Raw genomic sequence first — 21,370 nt, 5'->3', positions numbered from 1 at the left:
AAATTCATTATAATTTACCAATTGAGAAGCATGGGTTTCTTTGCTTTAAATAAAAATTATTTAATTCTTTCAGATATTCCTGGCTAGCCAAATTTTTCAAAGAAAAACATCTTTTGGACTTTTTCTGGAGTAAAAATACATTAAAGATAACACAAAAAGCCTTCCAATAACCTGAAGCTGAAATGCAAAGAAGAATGTCTCTCACTCAATCAGTTTTAAAGCTCACATACTGAGTTCTTTTTTCAAAAAATATATTTTATTGATTATGCTATTACAGTTGTCCCATTTCCCCCCTTCATTCCCCTTCACCCTGCACACCCCTCTCACCCATATTCCCTTTAGTTCATGTCCATGTGTCATAAGTTCTTTAGCTTCTACATTTCCCTATTCTTACCCTCCCCCTCTCTATTTTCTACTTACCATCTATGCTACTCATTCTCTGTATCTTCTCCCCCTCTCTGCTCCTCCCACTCCCCTATTGATAACCCTCCATATGATCTCCATTTGTATGGTTCTGTTGCTGTTCTACTTGCTTGCTTAGTTTGCTTTTACTTTTGTTTTAGGTGTGGTTAATAACTGTGAGTTTGCTGTCATTTTACTGTACATATTTTTAATCTTTTTCTTAGATAAGTCCCTTTAACATTTCACATAATAAGGGCTTGGTGATGATGAACTCCTTGAACTTGACCTTATCTGAGAAGCACTTTATCTGCCCTTCCATTCTAAATGAAAGCTTTGTTGGATAGAGCAATCTTGGATGTAGGTCCTTGCATTTCAAGAGTTGGAATACTTCTTTCCAGCCCCTTCTTGCCTGTAAGGTTTCTTTTGAGAAATCAGCTGATAGTCTTGCGGGCACTCCTTTGTAGGTACTGTCCCCTTTTCTCTTGCTGCTTATGATTCTCTCCTTATGTTTCATCTTACATAAACTGATTATGAAGTAAGTGCCTTGGTATGTGCTTACTTGGGTTCAAATTCTTTGGAACTCTTTGAGCTTCCTGGATTTCCTGGAAGTCTATTTCCTTTGCCAGATTGGGGAAATTCGCCTTCATGATTTTTTCAAATAAGTTTTCAATATCTTGCTCTTCCTCTTCTCCTTCCAGCACCCCTATGAATCAGATGTTAGAATGTTTAACATTGTCCTGGAGGTTCCTAAGTCTCTTCTCATTTTTTTTTTTAATTCTTGTTTCCTCATTCTGTTCTAGTTGATTGTTTATTTCTTCCTTCTGGTCCAAACCATTGATTTGAGTCCCAGTTTCTGTCCCATCACTATTGGTTCCCTGTACATTTCTCTTCATTTCGTTTGTCATAGCCTTCACTTTTTCCTCTATTGTGCAACCATACTCAACCATTTCCATAAGCATCATGACTACTAGTATATGGAACTATGTATCTGATAGGTTGACTATCTCTACACCACTTAATTGTATTTTTAGTGGAGCTTCGATCTGTTCTTTCACTAAGGACATTTTTTTTTTGGTCTCAGAGCATCTGTTCCTTTGCCCATTTTTTAATTGGATTACTTGTCTTCCTAGAATGGATTCCTGTACATTCTTTATATATTTTAGAGATCAAACCCTTGTCCAAGGTATCATTGGCAAATATAGTTTCCAATACAGTTAGTTCTCTTTTTATTTTACTAATGTTTTCTTTAGCCATGAAGCTTTTTGTTTTTATTTTATTTTATTTATTTATTTTTTAAAAACAAAGTTACATACATTTCTTTAATGTAAACATTTCTTAAATATCTCTTCTCAGAGATATTAATAAAATAATGGGCATTATAAATCTTTGGAAAGGTCAAACAATATACAGTGATTTTTTAAGCTTTTTTCTTGGTCAAAATCACATCATTAATTTAGTTATCCCTCCCTGACTCATATTTTGCTTGGTATCAAGTAGGTCCTCAATTAATATTATTTATTTATTTATTTTTGTTTTGATGAAGTCCCATTTGCTTATTCTTTCCTTTATGTCCCTTGCTCTAGGAGACATATCAGTGAAGATATTGCTGTGTGGAATATCTAAAAATTTCTTGCCTATGTTCTTCTCTAGGACTTTTATGGTGTCACAACGGATATTTAAGTCTTTCATTCACCATGAATTTATTTTTGTGTATGGTGTACCTTGGTGGTCGGATTTCACTTTACTGCATGTGGCTGTCCAGCTCTCCCAAGACTATTTGTTGAAGAGGCTATTTTTACTCCATTTTATGCTTCTTTTCCCTTTGTTGAATATTCATTGACCATTGAGTCTTGGGTTTATTTCTCAGCTCTTTATTCTGTTCTATTGGTCCCTGTGTCTCTTCTCATGTCACTCCAGGTTGTTCTGATTACAGTGACCTTGTAATATAGTTTGATGTCAGGTATGATGATCCCTCTGACTCTGTTCTTCTTTCTCAAACTTTCTACAGCTATTTGGGGTCATTTATAGTTCTATATAAATTTTCGAAATGTCTGCTCTGTATTTGTGAAATGTCACTGTTACTTTAATAGGGATGTGTTGAATCCATAAATTGCTTAAGGCAGAATAGACATTTTGATAATATATTACAATTCTTACAATCCATGAACATGGTATATGCTTCCATTTATTTGTGTCTTCCTTCATTTCTTTCTTCAGTGTTTACAGTTTTCTGAGTATAGGTCTTTTACCTCCTTGGTTAGGTTTCCTCCTAGACACTTTATTTTTCTTGTAGCTATAGCAAAAGGGATTTTTCCCCTGACTCCTGTTTCTGATATTTCATTGTTGGTGTACAAAAATGCTGTTGATTTCTGAATATTGACTTTGTATCCCATTATTTTGACAAAATCATTTATTAGGTCAAGTAGTTTTTCGGTGGAGTCTATAGGGTTTTCTATGTACACTATCATGTCATCTGCAAACAATGACACTTTTGCTTCCTCCTTTCAATTTGGATGACTTTTATTTCTTGTTCTTGTCTGATCGCCATGGCTATAATTTCCAATGTAATGTTGAATAACAGTGGTGAAAGCATACACCCTTGTCTTGTTCCTGATCTTAGTGGGAAAAGCATTTAGTTTTTGTCCATTGAGTATGATGTTGGCTGTAGGTTTCTCATATATAGCCTTTATCATGTTGAGGAATGCTCCCTCTATACCTTACCTTATTGAGTGTTTTTATCATAAATGGGTGCTGTAATATTATGAAGTATTTTTTTCTGTACCTATTGATATGATGTGATTTTTGTCTTTCTTTTTATGTGATATATTACATTTACTGATTTGTGAATATTGTACCATCCTTGCATCCCTGGGATGATTCCCACTTGATCATGGTGTATGATATTTTCAATGTATTGCTGGATGAGATTTGCCACTATGTTGTTGAGGATTTTAGAGTCTATGTTCATCAGCAATACTGGCCTGTAGCTTTCTTTCTCTGTCTTTGTCTGGTTTTTCAATTAGGATGATGCTGGTCTCATGTAAAGACTTTGGGAATCTTCCCTGTTCTTGGATTTTTTTGTAATAGTGTGAGAAGGTTTGGGATTAGCTTTTCCTTAAAAGTTTTGTAAAATTCTCCTGTGAAACTGTCTGGTCCAGGGATTTGTGTGTTGGGAGTTTTGTTTATTATTACTTCAATTTCACTAGCTGTTATCAATTTGATCATGCTTTCTATTTCTTCTTCACTCAGTTGTGGAAGATTACATTTTTCTAGAAATTTGTCCATGTCACCTAGGTTTTCAAATTTCTTGGCATATAGCTCTTCACAGTAGTTTCTTATAATCCTTTTTATTTCTGTAGTATCACTTGTAATCTCTCCTCTTTCATCTCTGAATTTCTGTGTTTCATTTCTCCTCTTTCATTTCTGTGTTTATTTAGGTCCTCTCTCTTTTTTTCTTGATGAGTCTGGTTCAAAGAACCAGTTCCTGGATTTATTAATCATTTCAAATGTTCTTTTAGTCTCTATGTCATTCAGTTTTCCTATGATCTGGATTATTTCCTTCCTTCTAATCCCTCTGGGCTTTGTTGGTTGTTCCTCCAGTTCCTACAGATGTACGATTAGGTTGTTCATTTGAGTGTTTCTATTTTTTTTTTTCAGGTAGGTCTGCATTGCTATGAACTTCTCTCTTGGGACTGCCCTGCTGTGTCCCATAGGTTTTGGACTGTTGTGTGTTCATTTTCATTTGTTTCTGGAACCCTTTTGACTTCCTCCTTGACCTCATTATTAACCCATTCACTGTTTAATAGCATGCTATTCAGTCTCCATGAGCTTAAATATTTTTGAGATTTTTCCCCTTGAGATTGGTTTTTATATTCAAGTCATTGTGGTCAAAGAAAATATTTGATATGATTTCAATTTTCTTGAATTTGTTGAGGCTAGTGTTGTATCCTATCGTGTGGTCTATCTTCGAAACTGTTCCAAATGCATTAAAAAGACTGTGTATTTTACTTCTTTGGGATGTCAGGCTCTATATACATTAAACAGTTAAGTCCTATTGATCTATGACATCATTCAATGCTGCAATATCCTTGTTGATATTTTGTTTGAAGGAGCTATCCATCTTTGACAGTGGGGTGTTAAAACTGCCTATTATAATTGCATTCCTGTCCATATCTTTCACGAAGTCCTCCAAGAATTTCTTTATATATTTGGGTGCTCCTATGTTGCATGCATGTATGTTTACAATATTTATGTGTTCTTGATGGACTCTGCCCCTGAGTATTATTAAGTGTTCTTCTGTCTGTTTTTTTAAACTTTATTTTGAAGTCTATTTTGTCTGATATAAGTGCTACTACCTTGGGTTTGTTTTACTGTCCATTTCTTTGGAATAATTTTTTCCAACCCTTCATTTTCAATCTGTGTAGGTCTTTTGTTCAGAGGTGGTTCTCTTGTAGGTAGCATATGTTTGGCCCATGTTTTCTTATCTATTCAGTTACCCTATGTCTTTTAATTGAATAATTTAATCCATTTATATTTAAAGTTATTACTGATAGGTAGCTGCTCATTCTTCCCTTGTACCTGTGTCCCCCTGTCTCTCACTGTTCTTCTTCATCTTCTTAAAGCATTCTTTAGCATATTTTGCAATGCTGGCTTGGTGGAGGAGTATGCTTTCATCTTTCTTTTGTCCAGGAAATTCCTAATTTCACCTTCCATTTTAAACGACAGCCTTGCTGCGTAGAGTATTCGTGGTTGCAGGTGTTTATTTTTCATTACTTGGAATATTTCTTGCCTTTCCCTTCTGGCTTGTAGTGTTTCTCTGAGAAATCAGCTGCTAGCCTTATTGGGGCTCCCTTGTATGGAAGTTACTGTTTCTCCCTTGTTACCTTTAAGATTCTCTCTTTGTCTTTGAATTTTGCCATTTTAATTATGTGTCTTAAAGTAGGCCTCTTTGGGTTCATCTTGATTGTGGACCTTTGTGCTTCTTGGACTTACATGACTTTTTCTCTCATCTAATTAAGGAAGTTTTCTATCATTACTTCTTTGAATAGGTTTTCTATCCCTTGCTCCTCTTCTTGTCTTTCTGTTACCCCTATTACAGGGATATTATTACATTTCATGTTGTCCCCCACGGCCATTAACCCTTCTTCTTTCTTTTTAAGACTTATTTTCCTCTTCTTGCTCTCTCTGGGAGGTTTTTTTTTTTTTTTACCTTGTCTTCTAGCTTGCTGACTGAATCCTCTGCTTTATCTAGCCTACTTTTGATTCCTTCTACTCTGTTCTTCAATTCTGAAATTGTATTCATTTCTGTTGGGCACTTGATAGTTTCTATGTCCTTTTTCATGCTGCCATAGTTCACACTAAGTTTCTTGTAGCTTCCCTGTAGCTTTTAGTAATTCTCACTGAGCTCACTGAATTTTCTTATAATCACTGTTATGAACTGAATATCTGATAGTTTATTTGCTTCTATGTAATTTAGCACTTTATCAGGGGATTCCTCCTTTCCTTTCGATTGGGGGTTGCTTCTCTGTCTTCCCATTTTTGGGGAAACTCTTCTTGTTTGCTTCTGTTTCATAAATTGATCTTTTTTTTACTCCCTGTCTTTGTAGTGTGAACTTCTACAGTTGGAGACCTATGTGATTCAGTGGTGCAGTCTCCTTAATCTCCCAAACTTGATGCTCTTGGGATTGGCTTTATGCCGATTATGTTGGTTCTCTAGATGTAATTAGGTTTTGATTGTTGTTGGGTCATTCATTCATGGGTCCTTCCCTCCAGCTGGTTGACTGATGGGTTACTCCACCCACCCTGTCTTATATGCTATGGGGCAGGTACACTGTTTTTTCTTTCTAGATCTGCCTGTGCTGATGTCAGATAGTGGCCCTGTCTGACCAAAGGCAGTTTGAAATTTCCAGGGATCTACTGTCTCTGTCTGTCTCCTTCAGTTCTTAATACAGTCACTCTGCACTCAGCAGTGAGACTTAAGCACCATAGGTGGAGCAGAGTCCTTCCAGGGCTCGGGGCTATCGTTTCCCCTCAGGCTGCTGCTGCTGCTCAGAGGGGAATGGTCTGAGCAAGATGCTGCTGATATATGGTGGATGACTTATCATCAGGATCCTGACTGCTAGTGTCTCAGTTCTCTTCCCAAAGCTTTCGTCCCCATTATATCCTCAGGAATCTCTAGTCCACTCTGCCTCCACCCCTTTGCTGGAGCCCAGGTAAGTGTTTACAAATGAAAATTTGTGTATTGGCCCTTTCAACAGCTCTTTGCATCTCCAGCTGTCCCCCTCTGGCAGAAAGCAACCCTGCTGCTTTTCACTCCTGGATATTATCTGTGCACTTTTTGGGGGTCTCCGGTGCTCTATGCTGGGGGTCCCAGCTTAGGGTTTAGACAACACACTTCTCAGGAGCATCCAACTGGCTGCTTAAGTTATCACTCTGGCACTGCTGCCAGTGGGTGCCCAGCCAGCCCTCTCATGTCTCCCACACACTCCCTACCAGATTGTGCTGAAGCTGATTCTTCTGTCTGTCTGAGGTTATAAGGCTTCTCTCTCACTATTGTCCAGTTGTTTGTCCTGGGTGATTTCTCTATAACTTTGTTGTAATTCCAGATTGGTCCCAGGAGGAGGTTAGTGTGACCTCCATTCACTTCTCCACCACCTTCTGAAAATTTGATGGCAGGCTCATGTTAAAGGCTTTTCTCAGTGTCCACATATAAAAGATAGTAGAAAACAATGAAGGCTATAGATAGCACTTGCTAACAATTAAGCTTTAGAGTAAGGTGACTGTGAAGCAGCAGCACAATCACTTCACTGGAGCCTTATATCCCCCTGCCTGGGTTGAAGGGAGAGTGTTTGTAATAAGCATGACTGCCAACACTATGGGCGCTTGTTTGAGGAAAGGGAGCATATTTGCATCCACACACTTACTGCTCTTATTTTCAGCATCTTTCTCCATATGGACAGCCGTACCAGATTCTTCCATTTTCTGAGCCTCTGTGAAACTTTTCCTAGGTGTACATATCTGCTCATGCTGAGTGGGGAGCACAGCAGCCTGGCTGCATGGGGTGGAGGTGTATAATTGCCCCATAAATATATGCTGTGGGCCCCACTTGTCACCTCCCATTTTTTACTGTTCCAGGATTTACAGTATTAGTGTTCTAGTTTTTCTCTTCCTTGTCCTAACACAATTCAGTTTCCTTTCTTGTTCTTACCGTCATTGTTATTTATACCATTTTTTCAGTCATTTCACTGGGACTTCTTTTTTAAATATTTTTCCTCTAAATTTTTTTCCGCTGGGATTTCCCAAAGTCAGTAGCTTCAAGTTGTTTTCGTTCAACTGTTGTCCAAAATCAATAATTATGTAATTATTTGATTAAAATAATTAGAAGTTATTCTAATAAATGCACATCATAAAATAAAAGTAAGCATCTTACAAACAAGGACAGGCTATGTTGATGATCAACTGTTAAATAAAAGCCTCTGAAAGGAAACTTAGTTTCCTGTGAAAATACCATACTCTTGGAGAAAGAAATAGACAAGAAAGATAATAAGCTCCTTGGAGTGAGATGAACATGTTTCACTCAATCCTTTCCACCTTGTAGTAAATATCACAATAAATACGTTTTTGAACTATAAATCTAACCTTCACTCCCAGCACCTGACATCCAAAATGAAAGCTGTGATTTTTGTCTTCAACATGTAGCACTGGAGTAAAGTCTCTACGTCTTACAAACTCAACCAAATCATAAAGCCCTCTTTTCAAGATGACCTACATTTGCATAGTGCTCCACAGTTTACATAACATACCCATTATGCCCAGGAATATTCTATAGGGTCCGCTAAAGTACTTTAAGGTGGCTCTGGAACTCAATCTGAGGTCTCAAGACCAAAGGTCCATTTAAGAAAGATCATAAAATTAAGAACGACCATAAATTTAAGAACAACCGTTTTCTTTTCAGAGATACATCTAGGACTATAAATGACTGGTTCATCCATCTAAGAAATAGTTATTAAGTAACACCAGTCCACAAAGATGAATCAGACATAGCTTCTTCTCCAACAAGTCCTATAAGTAAGACAAATAACACATTTTTTAAAAATCCACAAGACAATATGGAAAGTGGTAAATTTTCCAGGATGAGCTCACTAAGCAAGTCCTGGTTGGGACACCAGTGGCGAAGGAGAAGAACAATTTAGTCTCTGACTCCTTTTCTATATGATGCTCTAGTATCTGAAACTGTAAACACGACCAAGAGCAAGAATTTTAACTACCAACCATAAAAACTGCTATAGTCAGAACAGGTCCTCAACTGCAGGATCTGAGGGCATAATGAAAAGTTTAAAAAGGCCTTAGTAAAATATAGCTTAATAGGTGATTACAGTAAAAGCAAGAAAATGGCCAAAAATGAAATATCAACTAAGTGACATCCTTCCATACTAGATTAACCTTATTCCTGTGATTTCATAAAACAAAACCTAGGAGAATCTAATGAACATGTCCTTTTGGGTTTACCCTGCTGAGAATGATAAAGATAACATAAACATAATCCTATAAAGCATCTGCAAACTGGTGTCATTATCTCCTTAAGTCATTATTTCTTTGGAAACAAAATTAGACAAATTGAGAAACTGCATGATGCCGTGATTTCCAAATCTCTCAACTTTATAAAAAGATCTGCTTATTACTTAAATCTTTCCAAGCATGCTTGAGTAAATATGTACTTTTCCAACTATACTTTAATGATCTTAAAGTTCCCTTTCTAGTTTGGTATTTAAAGGCAATGTTTTTGCCTAACAAAGTTCTAAAAACTTTTCTAAATATGTCTACTGATAATAGAGAAACTATCTGCTTCTCCCTAAAGGTTCCCTTCTCCATTTTAGGCAGCAAATAATGTTTGCTGAATTAAACTAATTCTTACAAAACATAACTGTAAATATAAACAAACACTAGACTTGGATACCAGAAGAACATTTATGAACCTACAGGGAGTTCTGAATGACAAAAGCACTACCCTCTACACAATATCAAAGCTGCTGACTTGGCAGAAGATTAGGTCTGGGCTAGAGGGGTACCTGCATGCCTACCACAGAGACTACTGCAGAGAGCACAGCTGGAAATGGACTAACACGTGCTCTTAATGTGAGATATGAGTGACTGGCCAAGCAAATGCCTTCTTGTAGACAAAGAGGGGTAAAGAAACAGTTCCTATTTCTTTAAAATGCATGGAAACACTGCTAGGGTGAGTTTATCATACCTCCAAAGATCTCATATCGAAAAAATACACAACAAACACGTCACAGTTTATTAATTCTTTTCTTAGAAACTCCTGCTTCCCTAATGTTACAAGTTAGCTTTAGTACTATACTCATTTCACAAAAAATTTTTTCTCTTGCTTCCATTTGTTTTTAATTTCTTCAATTTCCACCCACCTCTCTAAAATTTTTGCCACTTTGAAATTTGTAGATAAGATAGAAATGAAATGTCCTCTGGGTAGAAGAAAAAGCAAAGAAACTGCTAAGGCTCACACTAACATTTACCCCTTACTGGAGGAAAGCAAATTTCCCCAAATCACAAACGGGCAATGGCAACTCTAGGGGAAAAAAAACTTTGAAAGGAAAAGATCACAGAGATAGAAAGTCATTCTTTGTAACTGCAGAAAAATACTGAGATATACAAGTCCTGAATGTCCCACCAGCAGCGTTTGTTCTAGAAAAGAAAGGGAGCCCTGGCCAGGCGGCTTAGCTGGTTCAAGGGTTGTCTCAAACACCAAATGGTTACACAGGTTCAGTTCCTGGTTGGGGCATATACAGGAGGCAACCAATTGATGTTTCTCTCTCTCTGTGCCCCCCCCCTTCCCCTTCTCCTGCCAAAAAACAATCAATAAACAGATCCTCAGGTGAGGATTAAAAAAGAAAAGAAAAAGAACAGAAAGGGAGAAACAGTAGCAAAATAAAAGAGGTGGCCTGCTTGGTGAGATTCTTGATTGGATTTAGCAGCAAAAATTCAAGTCTATAGAGCACATGCCAGGGTCTTCTCCACAAAAGGGAAATATAAGGAATTGGGACCCCCTATTTTGGGGTTATTTTTAAAGAAAATGATAAGAGCCCTGGCTGGCGTAGCTCAGTGGATTGAGCCTGCAAAACAAAGGGTCGCAGTTCGATTCCCAGTCAGAGCACATGCCTGGGTTGCAGGCCAGTTCCCAGCAGCGGACGCAAGAAAGGCAACCATACATTGATATTTCTCTCCCTCTCTCCTTTACTTCCCCTCTAAAAAGAAATAAATAAAATATTTAAAAATAAGTAAATATTCAAAAAAAGGATAAGTTGTAATCTCAAAAAGAAAGATTGATTTTGACTCCCACCTATACTAAAAAAGATCATTTATACACAGTTAAAAATAAATAAAAGGACTTCTGCCAAGATGGAGGCATAGGTGGAAACACTGTGCCTTTTCCCACAACCAAATTGGAATACAACAAAGGTTTGGAGAACTAGGACACACCCAAAGACCAGAAAACGGAATTATACGGAAGTCCGACAACTACGAACCGTTCAAGGGGGATGGTAAGAGAGGCGGAGCCCAGCAGCGGAGCTGGGTGGGGCAGGACTGATCCCCCGACCTAGATGCGCAGGCAGCCCGGAACCAGTCAGGGTGTGGGGCAGACTGACCTCGGTCGCACATTCGCACACAGTGAGACGACCCCGAAGGCCCCAGAGGGCGAACCCAGTGGTGGAGGGCTGACGGCGGTGGCACTCTCTCGTGCAGTGGAACGAAACGCATGGGCCTGGTGACGGTGGTGGCTGCGGTGCCGGTGGCAGGCGGCAGAGGGAAGCCATTGTCCCTCTTTGACCCCGCCCCCACATACAACGTCACAACCGAGCGACTTAGTTGCCCTGCTCTAGTGAACACTTTAGGGCTCTGATCCTACTACGGAACAGGCACAAACAGCCCAAAATATGGCGCAAGAAGAACTCAAAGTCCCAGAGCCAATAACTCTAAGTGACCCGAGAAATTGCCAGCCTCTCAGAAGCACAATTCAAGACACTATTTATCAGGATGCTCACAGAACTGGTAGATTATAGCCACAAATTAGAGGAACACAGTCACAAATTAGAGGAACATATGAAGGCTAAACTAATTGAAATGAAGGGAGATGCACAGGAAACCAATAGTGATGGAAAGGAAACTGGGACTCAAATCAATGGAATGGACCAGAAGGAAGAACAAAACATCCCACCAGAAAGGAATGAAGAAATGAGAATTCAAAAAAATGAGGAGAGGCTTAGGAACCTCCAGGACATCTTTAAACGTTCCAACATCTGGATTATAGGGGTACCAGAAGGGGGAAAGGAACAGCCATGAGTGGAAAACGTATTTGAACAAATAATAAAGGAGAACTTCCCCAGTCTGGCAAAGGAAATAGACTTCCAGGAAATTCAGGAAGCTCAGAGAGTCCCAAAGAAGGTGGACCCAAGAAGGAACACACCAAGGCACATCATAATTACATTAGCCAAAACCAAAATGAAGGAGAGAATCCTAGAAGCATCAAGGGATAAGGGGACAGTCACCTACAAAGGAGTACCCATCAGACTGTCAGCAGATTTCTCAAAAGAGACCTTCCAGGCAAGAAGGGGCTGGAAAGAAGTATTCCAAGTCATGAAATCCAAAGACCTACAGCCAAGATTGCTTTATCCAGCAAAACTTTCATTTAGAATGGAAGGACAGATAAAGTGCTTCTCAGATAAGGTCAAGTTCAAGGAGTTCATCATCACCAAGCCCTTATTATATGAAATGCTAAAGGGACTTATATAAGAAAAAGAAGATGAAAAATATGAACAGTGAAAGGACAGCAAACACACAGTTATTAACAACCACACCTAAAACAAAAGCAAACCAAGAGGACAGCTAGATCAGGAGTGGAACCATAGAAATGAAGAACACATGGAGGGTTAGAAACAGGGGTGTGGGAGGGGGAGAAGGGGGTAGAAGGCACAGAAAATAGCATAGAAGGTAGGTAGAAAATAGATAGGAGGAGGGCGAGAATAGTGGGGGAAATATAGAATCTAAAGAACTTGAGACACGTGGTTATAAACTAAGGAGGGGAGAATGGTGGGGGAGGGAGTGTGCGGGTGGAGGGGAATGAAGGGGGGAATAGAACAACTGTAATGGTATAATCAACAAAATATATTTAAAAAATCTTTAAAAAAATTTTTTAAAAACTCATTAAAAAATAAATAAAAGGAAATTTAAAAAAATAAAGAAAAGGAATGTAGTGCTGTTGTGATGGCATCATAGCCTTTCTAAAAGTAGCACACCAAAACACAAACAAATATATCTTGCTTTTACCAATAATTTGACAGTTTCCATGAAGTCAAAATGAAGACGTATAGACTAGGAGACAGGAAACTTATATATGTAATAGCTTCAAAACCTTATCCAAAGTGTGGAATGGATAAAAAGAGATGTGATACATATTTACTATGGAATACTACTCAGCCATAAGAAAAGATGAAATAGTGCCATTTTTGACAACATAGATAGATCTTGAGACTATTATGCTAAGCTAAATAGAAAAAGCTAAAAACCACATAATTCCAATCATATGTGGGATATAAAACTGAAACTCACAGAAACAGACAATAGCATGGTGGTTACCAGAGGGAAGGGGATGAGTGGTGGGAGTAGAAAAGGGTAAAGGGGACAAAATATATAGTGACGGAAGATGATATGACTTTGGGTGGTGGGCACATAATGAAATATACAGATCATGCATCATAGAAATGTACACCTGAAACCTGTATGACTCTATAAAATAGTGTCATCCCAATAAATTTAATAAATAATAAATAAAAATTAAAAAGCACTTTAATAGAAAATAATGGTACACTAATTAAAGTAGTAATGTTGACTTAGATTACTGATCGAGTTTTCTCAAAGACAACATCTTGTCTAATATTTTTATTAAACTTAGACAAAGAATGAAAAAATATGCTAATCAAGTAAGTGGATGTCATGGGAGTAGGGAGGAAAAGTTAACAGGTACCAAACCAAAAATTAATTTAAGCCCTGGCTGGTGTAGCTCAGTGGATTGACCACAGGCCTGTGAACCAGAGGATCGTGGTTCGATTCCCAGTCAGGGCACATGCCTGGGTTGCAGGCCAGTTCCCTGCAGGCCAACTCCCAGCAGGGGACACACGAAAGGCAACCATACACTGATGTTTCTCTCCCTCTCTCCTTCCCCTGTAAAGATAAATAAATAAATAAATAAAATCTTTAAAAATTAATTTAAAAAACAGCACAATACAATGAGATATTCTTCATTTTTGCTCAAAACAGAAAATAGGTGAGAATAGGAGGAAAAGCTAGCCTGTGAACCATTTTTATGGATAAAAAATAGCTAGAGACAAAATTCTATATGATCTAAAGCTGTGAAGATGTATCCAAACATGAAAGGTAATATTAAAACTGGTGATGGGAGATGTTCATCACATGGCATTCTGAATGTGGATCGTATTCCCTGAGTAACAGTGAGCATACTCAGAAGAGAGAGACTGGGGGCACAAACAGGTGAGGGAAAGGAAAGGGGTGCATGAAACTACCAGTATAAATTTGGCTGCATGAACTCAGCATCCCCTGCTTTTCCTCTCTGAACCACCCAAAAGCAACAAAGAAAATGGAAAACATAAACAAAAACTTCACTCAAAAATACCTGCAAGGACTTCCATGATCTCTAGTTTACACAGGAGCCAAGGAGGAGGAAGTACAAAAAAACAAAGGGGAGAGATGCCAGCAGCAGCAAATGCCAACAGAGCACTAAAGGAAAATGGGAGTATATACTTACAGACAGATTTCTTAAAGAAGTCCTAACCCCAGTAGGCCTTATTTTGTGGCAGTTTCAAAGAAATGACATCTGTATTGTGCTTTCTCACAACCTCAACTTTTGGACCTTTTTTTTTTTTTTACCACTAACAGGTAGAAAGGTATCCCCTTTTAGGTTTAATTGTTACTTGTCTTATGAGTGAGGCTGACCATCTTTATCTATTTTGCTAATAACAAAAGAAATCCTCATTCCCCAAACAGTTCTGATTGAACCTTTAATGCCAATAAAGGGCCACAAACCATTTGTGGCTCAAATATTCCCAAATTATCTTCTGTTTGTATTTGTATTCCCAAATACAAACAATGCTAATTACCCAGGCTAATAAAAAGGAGCTAGATTATCAAGAATCCAAACCAGTGGATTACATTTATGCAAACATTCTGTTTCAGAACCCAGATCCCTCATTCCTGATAGAGATGCAGAAGGTGACTCTGAGTTTGAGCTTTTACTGAGAAGCTGACATTAAAGAGCTAAATGACACAAATGGTAAGTGCAAAGTTTTCATTTCACACAAGCAATTCTTAGCCTCTATTCAGCTAATAAAACATCACTGCTTTAGAACTTCAACTCCTCTCCTTGAGCCACTGCAATCCTTGCTCCCTACTATGTTTACAGGCTCCCTGATGGATACTCATTTCACCACTACTGGGCCTGAAAGCAGTTCCTATGGCCTGTGGTAAAAACGAGCCAAGCTGCCTTGCTACTTCATGTTATAAATCACCAAACTAATCTATTTCATGTGATAAAGGAAACTACAGCCCAGGATTAGAAAGGACAGTAAAAAACTGCATGTTCTAGATAAACAACTAGTATAGAGCCTCAAAACTCAAGTATTCCCGTAAGTCCAAATGGTCAACATGCAACTTGAATAAACCACTCCATTATCCTCACAGAGCATTGAGAACAGTTTTAAAAGTAGTCCACAGACTCTGGATGAAGATTCTGAGTCTCCTTGTTAAACAAGCCCTGGCTTTCTAGAGTAGAAATGATCAAGTGCGTGGAATTCAGGTTATAAACACAGCAAACAAAATAAAGACTTCCCTCACAAAATGTACTCAAATAACTTGGGTAACAGCACGTGTTGTTATCATATTTATACAATAGAGCACTGTACTAATACTATATCTTTATATATTTTGTATTTTTTGTGGTGTGAGATGAAACAATTAGGTATGTAAATTAAATGGAAATAGAAACTACTTATGAATGAGAGATTTAGAGCTGTGAAATGTATATAACAAAAGCAATTGGAAAAAGAAAATTAAAAACCTCTTTTGAGCCCTAAGTGAAACACAGGGAAATGTTTCTGTGAATTAAAAATGAAAAACCTGTGGGTCACCACATCACCATTGTTAACAGTATTAATGACTTAAATGAGCAGGCAGTACAAACTGTATTTCCCCAAAGCAGGACATAACTAAGGCCACATTAACAACTAAAGTATAAAGAGAGAGTAAAAAGTACAAAAATGCATTTGTATTATACCAGGTATAATTCTTTTCTTCACCTCTTATTCTTAAATGTACCTGAAGTTAAAGCATTTATAAAAATACCTAAAGTTAAGGCATTTGTAGAGAAATGTTTTGCAAGTGAAAAATTCTGAGGGTTTCAGAACTTGAACCAAAAGGCCAAGGATGGGAAGCAATCAGGTCAAGCCTGAGCTAGCCAATTTAAACCACAATGAAAACAGCCTCTAGAATCAGTGTGATGCTATCTTTGGGACCCTGTCGCTCTTTGCCTCTATTACAGAAATGATGCTGAGTCACGGTGGGGCAGGTCCCTGTAAGTCTATACAAGCAAAAAAACCTTTACTACAACCTGAAGCAATGTGAAGACCTGCCCCTCGGAAGCACAGGCTTTCCTTGAGAAGCTACTGAACAGCTTTGCCAGGGGGAAGGTAGCACTTCCAGAGGTTACAGAGAGATGCCTGTCAATGTCTGGTTACCAATGTGACCAAAAGAAGAGAAAATCAACTTGGACATTTTCTATTTCTACCTCTTCTAGTCGCCGCCTCTGTTCTTTCTGCTGCTCAATCCGTTTCTGTCTCTCTGCCAGCAGCTGCCTTTTATATTCCTCCTGTTCCCGGAGCTGCTGCTCCTGCAGGAGCTGTTGTCTCCGAAGAGCCTCAGTGCGTTCCTTATTCTCCTGCTGCAGTCTCAGGAAATCCCGCCGCAGAGTGGACTCACCGGGCACATTGACAATGGAACTGCAGGAGGAAGCAGGGATTTCAAGAGTGCAGACAACTTTCACAGCCTCACAGTCACTGTCTCAATGACTTACTCCCACCCTGAGTCTCAGCTAGTAAGTCCATGGCAATTACTGCATGTACAAGTCAATAATACATTTTATTACTTTTCATCCATTTCATAAATATCCGAAAACTCTGGCCGGCATGTTTGCTTAACAAGAAATCTCTAGTTAGGATTCTCACATAACTCAAACTCTAAATTTAAAAGTTGAAATCACCATCTTTCATATTCAGTCCCTCTCTGACGACCTTATTTCTCATCAATAAAAGCAACATCATGTTCTGGGTCTGCCAGGAAAGAAGTATCAGAGTAACCTCCAGTACTTACCTTACCCTTCATTTTCTTCATCTTGGTACACCAAGTCATATCACATATTCTCTTCCACTTTCCCTATTTTCAGGGTCAGCAGCTAAGCCAAAGTGAGTCCCCAAAATTAACCACTGATTAAACAGCATCATTCCTAGATGGTCCCCCCTCCACTTCCAAAACACCCAGAGTAACATGGCAAATAAATCTCCTTACACAACCTCCTTCATTAGATCATGCTCCTATCCAAAAATAATTACATTGCTCATGAACTCAGTTCAAATTAAAAGTTTTACTTTCAAATGAATTCAAACTTTCTCTGTAAAAAGAAAAAGATATTATGGATTTTTTCAATAAATTATCTTCTCTCTTGCTATGGATAACTTCAAGCTGACATCCTCTGCACTGGCTCCCCTCAGATCTTACACTCCTCCATCCCCTGTGTTCAATTAGTCAGTTACGTGTGACCACAGCAAGAACCAGCCAAGACCAATATTAAATTTTAAAATCCTCTATTTCCTGATTAATTAGTTACAGTGAGGTTCATACTACCAACCCTTCACCCTTCTGCTTCGTTATACATTGGGAAGCCAGAGATAACAAAAACATGGCCTATAAAATAGGTCAGGAGAGAATATACCCCAATAAAGGGAATGAAATGCTGGTCTCGCCACCCTTGTGGGAACAGCAAAACAAACAAATAAAAATGTTTGGGGGAAAACTGTAGTGTTTTCAGTTGGTGTAGTCCTACTGGCCCATGAGTGGACAACTGTGTGTGGAGGGTAGTTTCATGCACTATAAGACCTTTACCATCCACAAGCCAGACTACTGAATGCCAGCAGCAAGCTCCCCTCCGCTGAACCAAACACAGCCCACCCATTTCCAAGTGACTGGGGGAAGGAAAGCAATGCAATCTTGGTAAAGAACCACTGGGTAAGGGGATCCAGAGTGAGAAAATATTTACAGGAGGCTTTCAACAAATAGAGAAGAACAGAAGATAATATTAAAGCACTTTCAAAGTAATTTAAGATTTGTCACATGACAGAGAAATTAATCTTTTGAAATCCTGGCATTACTCTTCATAGTGCAGGAAGCTGAACAGTGGTTTTATCATTACCTTGGCTCTCCTTCCTGTTCAGGCACTTCCTCCTCCTCTTCCTCACTGCCACTGTACTCATATTCAGTTTCATCTATTAAAAAAATCAATAGGACAGTTCACAAATCATGACACATACACGTACAGGCAAGCATCTCCAAGAGGATTAGGAAGAAAATAAACAATATACTCTTTGTGAAAATAACAATGTACATAGAGAACTTGGGGAAAACAAGACACAACTTTCCCACAATAAGTGGTGGCAAGACCCTGGCCTATCCTTGCTCACTTGCCAGTCAAGAGCAGATTCTACTGCATCTGCTCAGGCGATGTACTGCTGAGGGGAAGCAGGGCAGTCACTGAGGCTCCAGAGCCCTCCACACAGAAGAAAAAGGGCCCCAAAGTGCTGGTAAGTTCAGAAATTCTAAATCCACTTTGATGCCAAAATTCATAAGAAAGAGATTTAAACTGCCCAAACTAAGGCAACTAAAAGATTTATTATTACAATAGTATTTGAGGATCTACCTAAAGTGCTGCAGACAGAAAGTCTACTGGGCTGATAAAAAGTAAAATATGAAGAAGATACTTATAGCAGGAAAAAACAAACAAACAAAATCAGTTCCACCAATTATAAAGGTGAAATCAGGGAGACAAAAGGAGACAAAAGTGGCTCTCCTTAGACCAGACTAAGCAAAAGCTTCAATATGAGTAAATTATTTTCACTTAAACAGGTTTTGTGACATTTTACTGAAAATAATACTCTGTTTCATTGGACCCTCAGCTTAATATCAGTACCTGGCTTTCAGAGTGCTGTTTTATTCCATGGAGCAATCAAAACTAGAAAGGTTGAAGAAATTTATAATACAAAATCTCTTCACAAACGAGAAGTACATTTCTAACTTATTCCAGGGACCTAAGTTTAAAAGCAGTTCTTGGTAAGAAACATGATCTACTACATATAACTATTAGATACGTTACATACACACACACACAAGTTCATCAGTCTATCTCTCCTACTGCGAGACAGTCAAAAACATCTAATTTTAAAGAACATAAAAACAGGCTAGCCCTGGCTGGTGTAGCTCAGTGGATTGAGCTCGGGCTGTGAACCAAAGTATCACCAGTTCAATTCCCAGTCAGGGCACATGCCTGGGTTGCAGGCCAGGTCTCCAGTGGGGGCCATGTGAGAGGCAACCACACATTGATATTTTCTCCCTCTCATTCTCCCTTCCCTTCCCTCGTTCTAAAAATAAATAAATAAAAATAAAATCTTAAATAAATAAATAAGCAAGCAGGCTAGCTTCCAAGGTAAAGTCCACCTAAATAATCTTTGGAGTCCTTTCAATAGGTTCCCTGCTGTGTTCAAATTCTGTATAATGAACTACTAATTATTGACAAGAAGTAAAGAATATTTGGAAGATGAATTAATGCAAAGAGAAAAAAGAGGCCACTGTGACTTGAAGATAAGAAGTGAAGATAAGAGGTACCCACTGTCCTATATGCAAAATGTGGTTGAAAAATACACAAGATACGTCAATTAAGTACTCATTAGTGCCTGGAACAGCAAATGTCCCATGACTGTTGGCTCTTATTAAGAAATTAATGGGAGCCCTGGCCATGTGACTCAGTTGGTCGGGCCATCAGCCTGTGAACCTAAAGGTCATGGGTTCCATTACCAGTCAGGGCACCTGCCTTAGTTGTGGTTACGCTGGGGCGAATATGAAAGGCAACTCATCAGTGGTTTTTTCTCTCTTTTCCTCTGCCCCCTTTCCCTTTCTCTAAAATAAAAAATCATGTCCTCAGGTAAGGATAAAGAGAAAGTAATGGGAAAATGATCCAATATGCAAAAAACTTTCTAAAAAAATGGTTATTTTGTTGCAAACTTTAGTTTACTTTGTTCCAACTCTTAGCTTAATTACAAGAGGTTAATAACTTATGATGGAGTATTATCAGTAGGCAAAAGAGTCATTGTGAACATCAAATGATGACTTAACTCTGAATATCCAAGTTGTGTAAGACTGAAATAGACATGTAAACAGGTCAGTAAAAGCCTCTGAAGGTGACTGTAACAAACTCTTGCACTGTGTTGAATTTGGCCCTTTTTAGTTTCTTCTTTGGCCTTGAAATTTGAGTGTCAAAACAAATTCATTATCAAGATGCCTATTATCCTAATGTTGTTCCATATGTTACTCCAAGAATTTGCAAAACAGAAAGGTCAAAGGTGAATTAGAGACCTCAGGGAAGGAGCTTTTGTGAAGCAGGCGATGAAGCTTCATGAGTACTTTGCTGGACTGAGGGAAAGAGAGGGCACACCAGGTAGGTGGACACAGAACGTGGAACAATACCAAACAGTGATATTGGGAACAGAAAGAAACCTCAATTAGCAAGCATAAGGGCATGTTCATGTTAGGCAGTAAATGAAGAAAAGTAGTTAGGTCATCCATGTGGCCCAGGCCTAGGCATAGCACCCACTGGCAGAAAAGGAAAGCAGTAAGGAACCCAGGAGCTCTGCAACATGGAAGTAAAAAGTGAACACAGTGTTGACAATGTTCACAGCCAATGTTCAATAAATCCTGAATGATGAATGCAAGTCATAACATCAGCAATGAAGTAAAAAGTGCAGCAACAGAGATGTGCTCCTCAGAGGGAACAACAAAAACAACCCTCTGTGCTGACCAGCCGTGGGGCCTAAATGGCATCTGCTTGGATATTGCAGTTCTGTGGATATTGCCTGGAGCCAGGCGGACCCCAGGCCCACTGCTGATCTGCAAAGCAAAGACAAATTCCTCAAGCACTGGGTGAATGAACACAAACTCATGGTTGGGACAAGGAGCAACCTATTCTGGTTGGCAAAAAAATTTTTTTAATGTATACATATGTACATATGCATTTTTAAGCTGAAATTATAAACAAGTTTAATACCTTTCTCTCCCCTCTTCTTTCTGGTCCGATCTATATGGTCCTTAAGCTGGATTCTAACTTGCCTTTCGTTTGGCTGATCCCTTATAAAAGGGTGTTTCAAAAGCTGCTCTGTGGAGGGCCGCTGCATGTAATTCTTCACCAGGCACCCTTCTATAAAACTAAAAAATTTCTTTGACCTATAAGAGGAAGTAAAAAAGATCATCAAATTTCTATCCCAAAAGCAAAGCTTCAAAATATCAGTAACTTATAAGACTGAATCAAAGAAGAGCCTCAGGATCACTGTGAATATTCTGCAAATGCACACAAATGAATCAGGGGACATAAACAGGAAGCTCAGGACACTGTGGAGACCAGGGGTGTGACTCATACGCAGCTTAAGAGTTATACCATATCAATGACAAAACGCCAAAGAGTCATGAATAAGTCTGATTTAAATTAATTAATGTTGTTTATTAATCGTTTAAGGTAGAGGAGGCAAGGGGGTAAAGGGGAAGTTTTTGCTAAAATGAAGGCAGACGG

General features: G+C 38.6%; 1 protein-coding gene across 50 annotated transcripts in view; it reads right to left on the bottom strand.

Moving 5' to 3' along the window:
* MAP4K4 (mitogen-activated protein kinase kinase kinase kinase 4) overlaps nucleotides 1-21,370 on the bottom strand; it is a 199,304-nt gene that overhangs the window by 43,794 nt on the left and 134,140 nt on the right. For all 50 annotated transcript variants that reach the window (XM_037057278.1, XM_037057291.1, XM_037057274.1 and 47 more), the window contains 3 exons: nucleotides 20,852-21,027; nucleotides 17,951-18,023; nucleotides 16,274-16,484 (listed from right to left, as the gene is read on the bottom strand). In XM_037057278.1, coding sequence (XP_036913173.1) covers nucleotides 16,274-16,484; nucleotides 17,951-18,023; nucleotides 20,852-21,027 — 460 coding nt within the window. The remainder of the gene's footprint in view (nucleotides 1-16,273; nucleotides 16,485-17,950; nucleotides 18,024-20,851; nucleotides 21,028-21,370) is intronic.

This window comes from Sturnira hondurensis, unplaced genomic scaffold (assembly GCF_014824575.4).
Source record: "Sturnira hondurensis isolate 20B ecotype Veracruz unplaced genomic scaffold, ASM1482457v3 Scaffold0009664, whole genome shotgun sequence".
Classification (NCBI taxonomy): Eukaryota; Metazoa; Chordata; class Mammalia; order Chiroptera; family Phyllostomidae; genus Sturnira; species Sturnira hondurensis.
The sequence above is the reverse complement of the archived record's forward strand: the minus strand, read 5'-3'. Positions and strand labels throughout refer to the sequence as shown.